Source organism: Amblyraja radiata, chromosome 31 (assembly GCF_010909765.2).
Source record: "Amblyraja radiata isolate CabotCenter1 chromosome 31, sAmbRad1.1.pri, whole genome shotgun sequence".
NCBI classification, from domain to species: Eukaryota; Metazoa; Chordata; class Chondrichthyes; order Rajiformes; family Rajidae; genus Amblyraja; species Amblyraja radiata.
In genome coordinates this window covers 11,563,837-11,580,631 of record NC_045986.1, presented here as the reverse complement: position 1 = coordinate 11,580,631, position 16,795 = coordinate 11,563,837, and the positions used below count along the sequence as shown (strand labels likewise).

Below are 16,795 nucleotides of genomic sequence, written 5' to 3'. Positions count from 1 at the left end.
TACGATCTCAGGCTAGCTGTGGTCTTGTATGGTGGAACAAGCTTGGGGGGCTAGGTGATCTTTTCTTCTTCCTTTCTGATGCGAATGTAACTAGTTTAGTCGATACCATTATTGATAAATGAACAAGAGTTAAATTGGTGCATCAGAATAAATCGTTGCAATTGGCATTTTGTGCTATTTGCCGTTTTATTCTAAATTGGTGAATAACGCTGTCATTATCTTCAGAGTGAATATAATGAGCTCTACTTCAGCGACAAGCCACTGCAGAACATTTCACTGCTTTAATGGTTTGCCTTTGTGTCCTCTTGTGTTCAGGTGACAGGCAGGTCCTGTAGAAATTATCTTTCCTCTCCCTGTAACGACCCAGCCAACAAATTTACAAGGCTTGCTACTGCCGTGACAACAAGCCATGCCATAAATAAGCAGGATTGAAGGTGGTTTGTGTGATTTAGTGGTTGTGTGGTGCAGAATCACTCGTACCATAGACATCTGTAGTTTGGTGTTTAAATCTGTCAAATTGTAATCAGTTGGACGGTTCCAGGGAGTTAATTTGCACTTAACTGGACATCGGTTGGTCATCCTTTAAATTCACCATGTAGAAACAAGGAACTGCAGATGCTGGTTTATACCAAAGATGGACCCAAAGTACTGGAGTAACTCAGTGGGTCAAACTGAAGAAGGGCCTCGATCCGAAGCATCACAGGAGGCTGTGGAGGCCAAGTCATTGGATATGTTTATGGCAGAGATAGATAGATTCTTGAGTCATCCGGGTGTCAGGAGTTATGGGGAGAAGGCAGGAGAATAGAGAGAAAGATAGATCAGCCATGTGTAGGAAGGAACTGCTGATGCTGATTTAAACTGAAGATAGACACAAAAAAGCAGGAGTAACTCAGTGGGACAGGCAGCATCTCTGGAGAGAGGAATGGGTGACGTTTCGGTTAGGGAGGAACTACAGATGTTGATTTATTCTAGAGGTGTGCGTCTTCACACTTCTGTTTCGTTTGGGGGGAGGGAGGCGTGGGTCGGGTGAGATGATTGGGTTGAGCACCTCCTGTTTTTTTTGCCTTGGCATTATATCATTTTTAATGTCAGTGTGTGAAATGTTTAAGGAAATTGTTCTTTTAATACATAAACAAAGTTGAGTGTTTCATACATACACTGATAACAAAACCCATTATTGCTGCAGAGGCTATTTTTCCAACTTTCCTTGAAGTACACAGGAGCTGTGTGGCTTTGGTTTATTACTGACAGCAGCTGGACTATGTTGTGGGTTCATGTCCGACATGCATGGGGTGAAGTGTTATTGGTTCATTGTTATTCTACCTCTAACTCCACCTAAACCATCCACAAACCTCTTATTAGTATGTGCCGGAAAGAACTCCAGTTTCCTGTAGATCCTCGATTTCCTCCCACACTCCAAAAGAGACATCGATTTGCAGGTTAATTGGCTTGGTATGAATGTAAAATTGTCCCCAGTGTGTAGGGTAGCATTAAAGTGCGGAGATCGCTGGTCGGTGCGGACTCGGTGGGCCGAAGGGCCTGTTTCCACACTGTGTCTCGAAAACTAAACTAAAGATGGGCAAGATGAGTCCTGTTACTGACAGCAGTTTGCAGTCACGGGGCACACAAACCGTCTGAAATACCTCCCCGTAATGTTTCGGAGCATGAGACCAGCGTTAGGAAACTGAGAGGCACACACAGCGCCAGAGTAAGTCATGGGAATGATTATAGGAGGTGCACGGTCGATCAGTTATAATATATAATACACTGTAATATAATCATCTTTTTGTTGAGAGATGGTACACTGTTTGGGAATGTGCCAACAGTCTATCTATATTTTGGACTTAGAGATACAGCGTGGAAACAGGCCCTTTGCGCTATTTTATCTGATCTGTCTATCTTCAGTTTAAACCAGCATCTGCAGTTCCTTCATACACAATAATAAACTCAAGCCTGGTACTTGCAAGTTTAATGAGTTCATTGAAAAACATCGTATGTCTGTCTGTAAAGCTATGGGCTTTCCGAATGGAGGAAAGTATTTTATTGTAGAAACAAGGAACTGCTGATGCTAGTTTGCAAGAAAATATATAAAGTGCTGGAATAATTCAGTGGGTCAGGCAACATCTCTGGAGAGCATGGATAGGTAGTGTTTCAGGTTGGGACCAGTGTTTGCGCATTCTTCGTGTCTGCTCCAGTGCTAAATCTACTCGAAACATTTTTAATCTGTCGTGCCCTTGAAATTCAGGACAGCCTTGCTTCTGCTGAAGCAACATGGCAGGAGCCTATCAGAGTTCACATTACTGGGCGCATTCTGTCATCGTTCAGCTTGTTTAAGAAGGAACTGCAGATGCTGGTTTAAACCGAAGATAGACGCAAAAAGCAGTAGTAACTCAGCGGGACAGGCGGCATCTCTGGAGAGAAGGAATGGGTGACGTTTCGGGTCGAGACCCTTCTTCAGAAACGTCACCCATTCCTTCTCTCCTGAGCTGGTGCCTGTCCCGCTGAGTTACTCCAGCTTTTTGTGTCTATATAGTTCAGCCTGGCTGATTCGAGGAGCTTTCTGCCTTTAATCACCGAGCAGCGGTAGATCCGCAGTATTGATTAATTTAATTAATCTTTCATACATCGACTGTGGCAACAGGGAAGGAACGCAGATTGCTGACTGGAATGGCACAACCCCAGTGAAGGAGTGTGTGTAGCATCAGTACCCAGCCAGCAGCGTCAGCACTGCTCCCATCAGCCGAGCCGCTGCCACTGTGGATGCCTCCACCGCCAGACTCATGTCCACGGCTTGGTGATGCCCACTTGTTTACCTCTGAGCTGATGGTTGCAGGTTCAAGTCACAGTACAGACACCCAAGTACGATCATGAATGGCACGGTGGCGCAGCGGGTTGAGTTGCTGCCTCACAAATGGCCATTGGATCGACGGGCGTGTTTCCGTGCTGCAAGACTTTATGATTGGGGGTTGCGGGTGGGGTAAATCGCTCCAGTGTTCATTTGATTCCTTGTTAGTGGCCCTTCCATGAGGAGTGGTGACAGATGGAGACATACAGCAGGGAAACAGGTCCTTTGACCCAAGTCGACCATGCCGACCAAGATGTCCCATCTATACTAGGTCCATTTGCCTTTGGCCCATAACCCTCAAACCCATTCCCATCAATGTACCTTTGTTTTAGTTTAGAGATACAGAATGGAAACAGGCCCTTCGGCCTACTAAGTCCAAACTATTCATCGTTCACACTAGTTCCATGTTATCCTACTTTCACATCCACTCCGTGCACCCTAGGGGCAACTTACTGCGTGCGGGTGTCCTCCAGTGGCTCATTAACCTGCAAACCTGCACGTCTTTGGGACGTGGGAGGAAACCAGAGCACCTGGAGGAAACCCACCTGGTCATTGGGAGAACGTACAAACTCCACAGAGACAGCACCCGAAGTGAGGATCGAACCCGGGTCTCTGGCGCTGTGAGGCAGCGACTCCTCCAACTGCGCCACCGAAGGGCCCGTTTGTTTCCATGCTGTATCACTCTATGACAATGAAAGTGCAATGTCCCGAGTTGTGTCTTTGCACAAATGCAATTTAGTGAATATGTATTTTAAAGCAAAGATTGACATATTCCTGATTAGTACAGGTGTCAGGGGTTATGGGGAGAAGGCAGGAGAATGGGGTGGAGAGGGAAAGATTGATCAGCCATGATTGAATGGCGGAGCAGACTCGACGGGCCGAATGGCCTATTTCTGCTGCTACAACATGTGAACTAAAGTGAATGGTATTGGCTGGTTGATCCGGTGAAGTGAATCACCTTGCTTTTATTGCAGCTATTACTGTGTTTATTGCCCAGAAACACCTGTCCTCTCCGTTATTTCCCAATGCGAGCTTTCATGTTAACGGCGCTGAAATGTTTAACTTTCCAGTCAATGTTCCCATTACAAGACACAACTTAACAAATTTGCTGATATCATTCAACTCGGCAACCTTGACAAGGAATGCATGCCTGCGGGAGATACTTTTGCTTGCTGCTAGACGCTGATTCCAGGTTAAGCAAAGCCTAATTTTAAAACTCCCCCAGTTTCTGAATCCCGCTTGTTCCTGTCCCTCCTGATCTCCACAATCAACTGCAGCCTGGAGCTCTGCAGCACGTCCCACATAGAACACAGAAGATATTCAATAGCACGGCACAGGAGCAGGCCCTTCGGCCCACAATGTCTCTGCTGAACTTGATGGCAACAGCAGCTCATAGGTTATCGAAGCAAAAATTAGGCCATTCGGCCCATCAAGTCTACTCCGTCATTCAATCATGGCTGACTCCATCTGTCCCTCCATTCCCCTGCCTTCTCATAACATCTGACACCCTTATAAATCAAGAATCTATCAATCTCTGCCTTAAAACCATCCAATGACTTGGCCTCCACAGCCTTCTGTGACAAAGAATGCCACAGATTCACCACCCTCTGACTAAATACATTCCTCTTCATCTCATTTCTAAAGCACCAGTAGAGTTGATGCCTTACAACACCGGGGACCCCAGTTCGATCCTGACCTCGGATGCTGTCTGTACAGAGTTTGTACGTTCTCCCTGTGACTGCATAGGTTTTCTCCGGGTGCTCCAGTTTTCTCCCACATTCCAAAGACAAACATGTTTGTAGGTTAATTTGCAGGTAAAATGATAAATTGTCCCTAGTGTGTAGGTTAGCGCTAGTGTGCGGGTGATCACTGGTCGTATCTCTAAACTAGAAACGAAACTGAGCCAGACTAATCCCTAATGAACAAAAGCTGCAGGTTTCATGTCAACCTGGTACTGGGCCCAATATCCTGCTCTGAGGAAGGGTCTCGACCCGAAACTTCACCTATTCCTTTTCTCCAAAGATGCTGTCTGACCCGCTGAGTTGCTGCAGCATTTTGAGTCTATCTTGGTCTCGCCTTCTCCCATCCACAGTGAAATAATTCACTCAACCTTTTCCCCCCCTCCCAATAAATAATCTGGTTGTGCTTTTGCAAGAAGTGGACATGTATAACAGGACCTCCAAAGGTTAATGGCTTTGGTCTTGGCTCGATAAATATTCCCACCTCAGTGTTGTGCCGCTAAACAAATCATTTCATAAATAATTGCCAGTCACAAAGCACCAAGAAATTACTTTGTCATGCCTTCAAACCATTAACAAAATCCAATTTATTATCTTGAATTAGTCCAGTGAATCTCCTCAGCAATTTTGTGTACCTCCTCAGCAGATTAACATCCCCCCCCTCATAAGATAGGATAACACTTTATTCATTCCCGGAGGGAATTTGGTCTGCTGACACTCGCAACACACAAGACTAAAAGTGAAATTAAAAGTGAAAACAAAAAGAAAAAGACAAGCGACCGTTGGCCGGCTGCCGTGTGCGCAGCGCCTTCACGGGAACGAATGAACAAACAAACACAGACTTATCCCCTGGGCAGAGGATTCTAAACTAGAGTGCCCCCCCCACCGGGTCTCCCTTAATTCTCCCACTGTCCCTCACAGCGGTACCCCCACGCCGGGTCCCCATCGTCTTCCCCTCCCCCCTCACGCTCATCCACCGCGATGCCCCACTGCCACTGACGCTCCCGTTGCCGCCGAGGCTCCCATCGCCGCCACCGTCGAGGCTACTTCGGCCCAGCCAGGCCTCGCCGCCCGGCTTCACCTCAGTCCCCTGGGAGGCCTGTGGTGTAAGTCGGGCCTACCAGGGCACGTCTTTGGTCGGCAGCGGTGCGGTTGTTCGCGGGTCGATCGGGCCCGCCCGGCTCCCCGGGATACAGACATTGTCATAATCCTCATAGTCATACTGCACAGAAACAGGCCCTTCGGCCCAACATCCATGCCGACCAAGATGCCACATCTTAGCTGGTCCCACCTGCCCACATTTGGTTCATATCTCTCTGAATTTTTTCTATCCAAACTCCCATGAAAACACTCCTGCAAACTCCCATCTCAAATGCAATCTTTGGATTTGACTGAGGAAGTGAAATCTTGGTGTTTTTACTTTAGACTTTAGAGCTACAGCGTGGGAACAGGCCTTTTGATTCACCAAGTCCACACTGACCAGCGATCACCCTGTACATTAGCACTATCCTACACACTAGGGGACATTTGCAGAAGCCAATTTACCTCCACACATGTACGTCTTTGGAGTGTGAGAGGAGACCGGAGTATCCAGTTAAATCCCAAGCCGTCACGGGGAGAACGTGCGAACTCCGTACAAACAGCATCCAAAGTCAGGGTTGAACTCGGGTCACTGGCACTGTGAGGCAGCAACTCTACTGCTGCACCACTGCGCTGGTGTGGAGTATCAGGCCAGATCTTTGTCTCCATTGTGGAGCATGTGTTTTGTGAGCGGTTCCGTTGCAGTGTAAATGCAGCCTGCATCGATACACTGGGCTGGGCCGAAGACAGGAGTGAACTGTCGGGTCACACTTTGTGTTGGAGAGGCGCAGAGGTTTGCTGCAGGTACAAAGCAGAATCCAATGGATTGGTTGCGTAATTACTGCAGTAACTGCACCAGGCAGGGTGATGCAGCCCCTGAGCGGCAGATGTCACATCCATTGCTCCAATGCATGGGTTCAATGACAGATGAGGTGTCCCTTCACCAGCTTTCACCCCAAGCAGCTGAAACTCTGAAGAAGGGTCTCGACCCGAAACATCACCCATTCCTTCTCTCCAGAGATGCTGCCTGTCCTGCTGAGTTACCCCAGCATATTGTGTCTTATCTTCAGCTGAAACTCTGCATTGGTTTGTATGTATTGTTAGCTTCTCCCCATCCCACCTCTAGAGGGTATGTCCTCAGTGTACTTGGGATTGGGGGCACTGCCTTCTGCTGTGCTGTGAGCAGGTATGTTCGACGCCCTGATGTTTATCTGCAAAAAACAGGCTCAAAAGACATCCCTAGGACGGGTGGGTTTGTAGGTCAATTGGCTCTCTGTGAAATTACATCTAGAGTGCGGGGAGTGGATGAGACAGTGGGAGAACATAGAACCAGTGTGTACGGGTGATCGATGGTCGACGTGGACTTGGTGGGCCGCAGGGCCTGTTTCTGTGACTCGTCTCTAAACTAAACTAAACATTAAAAGATAATGATAAATGCGCATGAAATAAATAACTTTCCAGTTTCCTCCTGATCTCCAGTAAGGGTGCAGTGAGGGCATCAAAGGTCATGGGGAGAAGGCGGGAACATGGGGTTGAGAGGGAAGTCATGATTGAATGGTGGAATAAATTGTATGTGCAGCACGGTGGCGCAGCGGTAGAGTAGCTGCCTTACAGCGCCAGAGACCCTGGTTCGATCCTGACTACGGGGGCTGTCTGTACAGAGTTTGTACGTTCACCCCGTGACTGCATGTGTTTTCTCCAGGTGCTCCGGTTTCCTCCCACACTCCAAAAACGTACAGGTTTGCAGGTTAATTGGCTACGTTAAAATTGTAAATTGGCCCTGGAGTGTGGGATAGTGCTAATGTACGGGGTGATCGCTGGTCAACATAGATACATAGAAAATAGGTGCAGGAGTAGGCCATTCGGCCCTTCGAGCCTGCACCGCCATTCAATATGATCATGGCTGATCATCCAACTCAGTATCCCATACCTGCCTTCTCTCCATACCACATGATCCCTTTAGCCACAAGGGCCACAAGGGACACATCTAACTGCCTCTTAAATATAGCCAATGAACTGGCCTCAACTACCCTCTGTGGCAGAGAGTTCCAGAGGACCCCTTGTCCTGGACTTCCCCAACATCGGGAACAATCTTCCTGCATCTAGTCTGTCCAACCCCTTAAGAATTTTGTAAGTTTCTATAAGATCCCCCCTCAATCTCCTAAATTCTAGCGAGTATAAGCCGAGTCTATCCAGTCTTTCTTCATATGAAAGTCCTGACATCCCAGGAATCAGTCTGGTGAACCTTCTCTGCACTCCCTCTATGGCAATAATGTCTTTCCTCAGATTTGGAGACCAAAACTGTACGCAATACTCCAGGTGTGGTCTCACCAAGACCCTGTACAACTGCAGTAGAACCTCCCTGCTCCTATACTCAAATCCTTTTGCTATGAATGCTAACATACCATTTGCTTTCTTCACTGCCTGCTGCACCTGCATGCATACTTTCAATGACTGGTCTCGCTGCATCTCCCCTTTTCCTAATCGGCCACCATTTAGATAAAAGTCTGCTTTCCTGTTTTTGCCACCAAAGTGGATAACCTCACATTTATCCACATTATGCTGCATCTGCCATACATTTGCCCACTCACCCAGCCTATCCAAGTCACCTTGCAGCCTCCTAGCATCCTCCTCACAGCTAACACTGCCCCCCAGCTTAGTGTCATCCGCAAACATGGAGATGTTGCATTCAATTACCTCGTCCAAATCATTAATATATATTGTAAATAGCTGGGGCCCCAGCACTGAGCCTTGCGGTACCCCACTAGTCACTGCCTGCCATTGTGAAAAGGACCCGTTTACTCCTACTCTTTGCTTCCTGTTTGCCAGCCAGTTCTCTATCCACATCAATACTGAACCCCCAATACCGTGTGCTTTAAGTTTGTATACTAATCTCTTTACGGACTTGGAGGGCTGAAGTGCCTGTTTTCATGCTGTATCCCTAAAGTAAAGTCTAAAGTCTAGACTCGATGGGCTGAATGGCCTTATTCTGCACCCATGTCTTGTGGTGTTATGACCAGGAATCGGCATTCTAATGACAGTCTGAAGAAGGGTTTCGGCCCGAAACGTCGCCTATTTCCTTCGCTCCATAGATGCTGCTGCACCCACTGAGTTTCTCCAGCATTTTTGTGTACCGGCATTCTAATGACTGTGGTTTCAGGTGTCCTGTCAGAGAGCCTGGCCTAGGATTGGGGAAGGGGTCGCACTTGATGAGTAATGTAAGGCAGGTTTATCAGTCTGCACGTCACAGTGTCAGAGCACGTCTCGAACTCGAGAGAGAGGGTAGCTGATGTTTCCTCATGAGGCTGCTGGCTGGCTGGTAGTCAGCGTAGTTTGGCCCAATATTCCACCCGTGTTGTTTTTATTTACACCCATCCTCTCTACGACGAACCCTCCCCCACCTTAGCCCCCCAAACTGTGCGTGGAAGGAGCTGTAACACACAGGAGGTGTCACTGGAGACGTCCAGTCACAGGGCCAGCTGTCTGCTTCGTGACACAGAGGAGGATAATGCGTTCTGCAGGGCAGAGGTCCAGGTTACTGCAGCAGTCAGCAGGTCATTCAGCAAACGCTGCCTTTTCTGCACTGGCCCTCAGAGGAGCGTGCCGTGCCCTGAGGCGTTTGCTGCCTTGCTGCATTACATTACTATATAATCCCCATTGCCGCATACCTCGTGTTTCGGCTGGGTTTGCAATGAAGAGCTTGCCGCCTTAATTAGTACGGGTGTCAGGGGTTATGGGGAGAAGGCAGGAGAATGGGGTTGGGAGGGAGAGATAGATCAGCCTTGATTGAGTGGCGGAGTAGACTTGATGGGCCGAATGGCCTAATTCTGGTCATATCACATGAATTTATGAACAATTTAGAGCTTGGGGGACAAGTTCCATCTCCCACTGCCTTTACCCTTTCAAGCATTTTTGTGCTGGTTTAACATTCCATGCGACCCCTTCCCCAATCCTAGGCCAGGCTCTCTGACAGGACACTCTTAAAGCCCTGGTCCCACTGTACGAGTTCATTCAAGAGTTCTCCCCGAGTTTGCCCTGATTCGAACTCAGAGATTTATGGTAATGGCCGCTCTTAAGTACTCTGGGCTCTCGTGGACATTTTTCAACATCTTCCCGAGCTTACCTGCTGTTAGCGAGTCTTCCCAAGTACCTGCCTTTAGTGTTACGAGCCGCTAAGAGACGGTCCTGAGCTCTGACGTACCCGCTACGTTCATTCTACGTGTTTACCACGAGTTTGATTTTTTTTTTAAACTCAGGAGAGCTCTTGAATGAACTTGTACAGTGGGACAGGGCCATTAGTTTGCTGCTCTCTCAGTTTGCTTTTAGAGATACAGCGTGACAAAAAAGGCCCTTCGGCCCACCGAGTCCAACCAGCAATCACCCCTAGTTGCACTAGTTCAATCCTACACACTAGGGACAATTTACAGAGGCCAATTAACCTAGAAACCTGCACAGCTTTCTTGATCAGACTTTGCTGGCTTTACCTTGCACTAAACATTATTCCCTTATCATGTAATATACATGTCATACACATGGTAATGGCTCGATTGTAATCATGCATAGTCTTTCTGCTGACTGGTTAGCACACAACAAAAACTTTTCGCTGTACCTCGGTACACGTGACAATAAACTAAACTGAACTGAACCGAGAGACCTGGGTTCGATATGTCTGTACGGAGTTTGTATGTTCATCTTGTGACCACGTGGGTTTTCTCCAGGTGCTCCAGTTTCCTCCCACATTCCGAAGGCGAGCGGGTTTGTAGGTTGATTGGCTTCGGTAAAATTATAGATTGTCCCTAGTGTGTAGGATAGTGCTGGCGTGCGGGGTGATCGCTGGTTGGTGCGGCCTCTGTGGGCCGAAGGGCCTGTTTCTACGCTGTATCTCTAAAGTAAACTAAACTAAAGTACCTGCCTCAACTACCTCTCCCGGCAGCTCATTCCATGTACCCACCACTCTCTTTGTGGAAAAGGTTGCCTCTCAGGTTCCTATTAAATCTTTCCTTCTCACCTTAAACCAATGTCCTCTGGTTCTTGATTTCCCCTAAAAGACTCTGTGCGTTCACCCTATCTACTTTTGTGTTCACCCTATCTATTCCAATCTATTTGCTGAACACAAACTCAAATGAACTATTTGCTGTGCCATTGTGCGGCACGGTCCACAGCGGTAGAGTTGCTGCCTTACAGCACCAGAGACCCGGGTGGGATCCTGACTCTGATTGCTGTCTGTACGGAGTTTGTACGTTCTCCCTGTGACCACGTGGGTTTCATCTAGGTGTGCCGGTTTCCTCCCACACTCGAAAAACGTGCGGGTTTGGAGTTTAATTAGCCTCTATGAAGTGCTGTTAGTGTGTAGGATGCAAAACTGGGATAACACTGAACCAGTTTACGGTGATCGTTGGTTGGCGCGGACTTGGTAGCCCGAACAGCCTGTTTCCACACTGTATCTCTAAACTAAACTCAAATTAGCTACTGAGTTTTACATAGCTCCACCATTTAGAGACTTCTGCATTTCTTCTGTGCCTTTCCATGCTCTGCAGCAATTGCACTCTGGAGCCTGGTCACAGTTGTAATGTATGAAACTCAATGACAACCTGCCCACAACAAACACACTGTGGTGAATAATTGAAATATATATTGTGTGAGGGTGAAACGTGTATTAGTACACAGAACATCACAGCACAGGAACAGGCCCTTCGGCCCACAATGTCCGTGCCAAACATGATGCCGAATGAAACTAAGTGCCTTCTTACGCAGAAGGGTCTTGACCCAAAACGTCACCCATTCTTTCTCTCCAGAGATGCTGCCTGTCCGGCTGAGTTACTCCAGCATGTTTGTGTCTCTCAGCTATTTAAAGAGTTGGCCCAGGCCCATTGAACCAAATGTCCCACGTCAGTATCCACTGATTCTAACTTGGGATGAGGCCTGATACTGTACTGTCCAGCCCCACATACCAAAGCAACAAGCCCGGGCTGGAAAAGGGTTATTTTTAAACCGTCAGCTGTCTGTCGCGGGGTCAGTAATGCCCAACATCACTCCCCTTGCAGGTCGCACCAGCTTTTACGAGCAGTATGGCGTCATCTGCGATGTGATTCAGAACCACCTGACGGAGATACTGACCTTCGTGGCCATGGAGACGCCGAGCAACATCAGCGACGCGGAGGAGATCCACAGGAACAAAATGAAGGTGTACGCGAGCTCGCAGAGGCTGAGTAAGCGGAGCGCGGTGCTGGGCCAATACCAAGCGTACAACGGCGAGGTGGTGCACGAGTTAAAGAAGCCGGCTGACTACAGAACCAACGTGCCAACATTTGCCGGTATGCATCCCTACTACACAACCCTCAGCGTCATGTCATCCTCAGCGTTCCTTTGGTTATAACTTGACAAAAGCTGCCAAACCTTTACTACATTCCTAATTTCCACACTTCCTGATGGAGTCGATGGCAGCCATTCAACCCTATGTACCAATTCTGGCTCACAGAGGCAAACAGTTTTCCCTTCTTATCAAGTGGTGATACTCCTGCTGCCCCTGGTCATGTGATTTGTCGATGGTACACCTTGCAGGTGCTGGTTAGGGAACTAATCTAAACCCTACTTTAACCTGTGTGGGAGGTACTGATGCTGGATTGAGCATTTGTCTGCCCTGGGCCTGTACGCACTACAGTTTAGAAGGATGAGAGGATATCTCATTGAAACTTACTGAATAGTGTAAGGCTGTTTGGGGAGGATGTTTCCACTAGTGGGAGTGTCTAGAACCACAGGTCATAGTCTCAGAATTAAAGGACGTTCCTTTAGGAAGGAGATGAGGAGGAATTTATTTAGTCGGAGGTGAATTTGTAGATTTCTTTGCCACAGAAGGCTGTGGAGGCCAAGTCAATGGATATTTTTAAGGCAGGGATAGATAGATTCTTGATTAGTATGGGTGTCAAGGGTTATGGTGAGAAGGCAGGAGAATGGGGTTAGGAGGGAGAGATGAATCAGCCATGATTGAAAGGCAGAGTAGACTTGATGGACCAAATTACCTAAGTCTGCTCCTATCACTTATGACCTTACGATTACACCAAAGTTTAGTTTAGCTTAGTATAGACATACAGCGCGGAAACAGGCCCTTCGGCCCACAGAGTCCGTGCTGCCCAGCGATCCCCGCACACTAATGCTATCCTCCACGCACAAGAGATAATTTACAATTATGCAACCCTGCACTTGTTTGGACTGAGAAAGGCAGATCCCCGAGAAAACCGATGCAGGTCACGGGGAGAACGTACAAACTCTGTGCAGACAGCACTATCAGTCAGGATCGAACCCGGATCACTGGATCTGTAGGGCAGCAACTCTACTACTGCGCCACAATGCCACCCTGTAATAGACATAAAATAAAGCAAAATATGAGGGAGGTGCTGTTCCTCCAATTTGCGTTTGGCGTCATTCTGACAGTGGAGGAGGCCCAGGACAGAAAGGTCAGTGTGAGAATGTGAGGGGGGTTAAAGTGTTTTGGCAGCCGGGAGATCGAGCTCAAATCCGACCTCCAGTGCCATTTGTGTAGTGTTTGTACCTTCTCCCTGTGGCCCCGTGAGTTTCCTCCCACATCGCAAATGAAGTGCGGTTCGGAGGGTAAATTGATCTCTGTAAGTTGCTGCTGGCGTGAAGATGGGCGGTCACAACCAGGCGATGGGAATGCAGAGCTTATGAGAAAGTTATGAGAACGGACTCTGAGATCCATCTCCTCTCCACATCAAAGATAGACACACACAAAATGCTGGAGTAACTCAGCGGGAGAGGCAGCACTACTGGAGAGAAGGGATGGGTGACTTTTCTGGTCGAGACCCTTCTTCTGGCTGACGTCGGGGGGGGGGGGGGGGGGGGGGAGATACATAGATAAGGAATGTGTACGCGTGAAAACAAGGCAAAGGGGATGGAGATCAAGGAAAATGTAGAATAGATCGTCGTTAGCTGGAAGAAGGTGACGACAAAGCAAACAGATAAAATGTAGTTGGAGACAGTAAGAATGGTTGAGAACTGGGAAGGGAGAGGGATAGAGAGAGAGGGAAAGCAAGGGTTACTTGAAGTTAGAGAAGTCAATGTTCATACCGCTGGGGTGTAAGCTGCCCAAGCAAAATATGAGGTGCTGTTCCTCCAATTTGCGCTGGGCCTCACTCTGACAATGGAGGAGGCCCAGGATAGAAAGGTCAGTTTGGGAATGGGAGGGGAGGTTAAAGTGTCTCCACATCCACTCCATCCAGACCTTTCACTATTCGATAAATTTCAATCGCGATCCCCGTCATCCTTCTAAACTCCAGCGAGTGAGGGCTCATCATTCATTAACCTCTGGGATCATTCTCGTAATCCTCCTCTGGACCCTCTCCAGAGCCAGCACATCCTTCCTCAGATATGGGGCCCAACACTGCTCACAATATATCAGATGCGGTCAGGCCAGTGCCTTCCAGAGCCTCAGCACTGCATCCCCTGTTTTAGTATTCTAGTCCTCTCAAAATAAATGCTAGCATTGCATTTGCCTTCCTTGCTGCCGATACGGTTTTGCACGTGAACCTTTTTGGGAAGCGTGTCACAGTGTGATGTCTCTCTCTCTGCCTGTGTTTCAGGGGTAGGGATCTTCCTGGACAGCCCGCGGTGGGACGGGGTGCCGTTCATCCTGTCCGCTGGAAAGGCTCTGGACGAGCGTGTGGGATACACCCGCATTCTGTTCCGGAATAAAGCCTTCTGCCTCCAGAGCGAGTCGACGAGGAGAGCGGAGTCCAGCCAGTGCAAGCCAAAGCAGATTGTCTTCTACGTGGGCCACGGGGACTTGAACTTCCCAGCGATCCTGGTCAGCAGGAACCTCTTCAAGCCGGTGATGAACCCGGCAGAATGGAAGCAGATGACCGAGCTTCCGGACCTGCAAGTCTTTGGGCTTCCCTTGTCCGACTACCACGTGTACACGCCGGTGATGCAGAAGGATGCGTACGCGGTGCTGATCCCGCAGATACTGCGAGCGAGGCGAGACTCCTTCATCAACACCGAGGATCTGCTGGCATCCTGGAGGCTGTGGACCCCGCTGCTGAGGGAGATGTCCGGGGCCCCCCCGCGCATTTACCCTGGTGGGCTTCACAACGCCGCCCTGCTGGACCTCACGGTGGCGGGGTTGTTGGTGTCCTTCAACGAGCCCGAGCCCCTGGTGGTCATCTCGCCCGACCTTCACCCTCAGCTGCCGAGCGACTACAAGGCGGTGGAGTCGAGCTACCGCGGCCACAAGCTGGTGTCAGCGAGCGGCGAGGACCTGGTGGCCCGGCTGGCCTCCGATCTCCAGCGGGCCGCGGAGGAGACGGTGCGGCGGAGCGGCCGCTTCCACCTGGCCCTGTCGGGGGGCTCCAGCCCCGTGCGCCTGTTCCAGAGGCTGGCCGCCCACCACTGCACCTTCCCCTGGCGGCAGACCCACTTCTGGATGGTGGACGAGCGTTGCGTCCCGCTGCACGACGCCAAGTCCAACTTTGGAAGCCTCCACGACCACCTCCTGCGCCACTTCAAGATCCCCTACCTCAACATCCACCCCATGCCCGTCCACATGAACCGCCGGCTCTGCGTGGAGGAGGACCACGGGGCCGACCTCTACGCCAACGAGATCAAGACCCTGGTCAACGGCTCCAGCTTTGATTTTGTTCTGCTGGGGGTGGGCTCGGACGGGCACACTGCCTCCTTGTTTCCCCACAGCCAGGCGCTGGGCGAGGGCAAGAAGCTGGTGGTGCTGTCGGAGAGCCCGCTGAAGCCCCACCAGAGGATGACCCTGTCCCTGGGCGCCATCAACAGGTCCAAACACGTGGCCATCTTGATAACCGGCAAGGCCAAGCACCCGATCGTCAGCAAAATGAACAAGGCAGAGGAGAACTCTCAGCAATGGCCTGTTACAAGTGTCCAGCTCGCCAACGGTCAGCTGGTGTGGTACATTGACTCCGATGCTCTCTTTGGTTGACCCCCTTCCTGGGATCACGTTCTTCTCTCCGACAATTTGAACTCCAATGCTGTGAAATGATCTGAAATTGCCTCTTGTTTAATGAAGTGGTGGTGTCCTGGGTGGGGGGGTGGGACTGAGGTTTAATTCTGAATGTAGCAATATTATGTTAAGAGTGACTTGAGAGGATGTAGGGGAAGATCTACCTCATCCTCTGGTCCAAACTTGTGGGAGATGTCACCGCGGTTGTTTTCCTTGGACAAAATGCTCCCCGTCACGGCAGGATGCCCACTCCATCGTCCAGCCACTGCCGAGGACAGCAGGACATTCTCACACCACAAAGAATGTGTGTAGTCTTTACGATGTTTTCCTAAATCTTCCAGTGGTGCCTCATTCATCCCATTGAAGCTGCGTGCAGCTTCATCGCAAAAGCAGACCAGGGCAAAGGCCAGAAACACTCTGCAGGTCGGGCAGCACCTGTGGAGGGAGAACCAGTGTCAATGTGCCGCCCTGATCTGCCCAGCGTTTTCCAGCAAACCTGCCTCACTGTTTAATGTTACAGAACACAGTTCAAAGCCGTGGATTCCGTCCAAAGTTGTCAATGAAGTATGGTCCTTTTTACTGACCGATGGGGTCCAAAGGTTGACCAAAATGTGGGCGAGCAACTTCTCACAGTCACCCTTGGGTCTCCTTGCACTGATGCCCTCATTGAAAACGGTAGAGCTGCTTTCCCTTTGGTGGCAGATACTCTTGGCTCAATCCAGACCTTGTGCTGTATCTGTGAGGTTTGCACCTTCTTTCTGTGTATCCTCCAGGTGCTCCGGTTTCCTCTTGTATCCCGGTTTGTCGACTCATTGGCCTCTGTAAATTGCCCCTGGTGTGCGAGGAGTGGATGCGAAAGTGGGATAACGTAGGACTAGTGTGAACGGGTGATCGATGGTCGGCGTGGAGTCGGCGGGTCGAAGGGCCCGTTTCCACGCTGTGTCTCTTTCAACCAGTCAATGAACCCAGAGAAATGTAGTCACGGAGCCCTGGTGTGATGTTTCAGCTGGAAACATTGACCATTCCCACCCACCTAGAGAAGCTGCTCGACCCACTCCGCTCCTTCAGCAGGGTGTTTACTACTACAAATATCTGCAGTCTCTGGTGGCTCCGAAATGTAGTCGCACCTGCCTCGATGGGGGAAGGTGC

General features: G+C 49.5%; 1 protein-coding gene across 1 annotated transcript in view; it reads left to right on the top strand.

Annotated features, from left to right (window-relative positions):
* The window catches only part of h6pd (hexose-6-phosphate dehydrogenase/glucose 1-dehydrogenase), a 46,454-nt gene extending 29,981 nt beyond the window's left edge, over window positions 1-16,473 (top strand). The window contains exons 5-6 of the mRNA XM_033047830.1: window positions 11,709-11,978; window positions 14,262-16,473. Coding sequence (XP_032903721.1) covers window positions 11,709-11,978; window positions 14,262-15,625 — 1,634 coding nt within the window. The 3' untranslated portion in view covers window positions 15,626-16,473. The remainder of the gene's footprint in view (window positions 1-11,708; window positions 11,979-14,261) is intronic.
* Window positions 16,474-16,795: the final 322 nt, after the last annotated feature.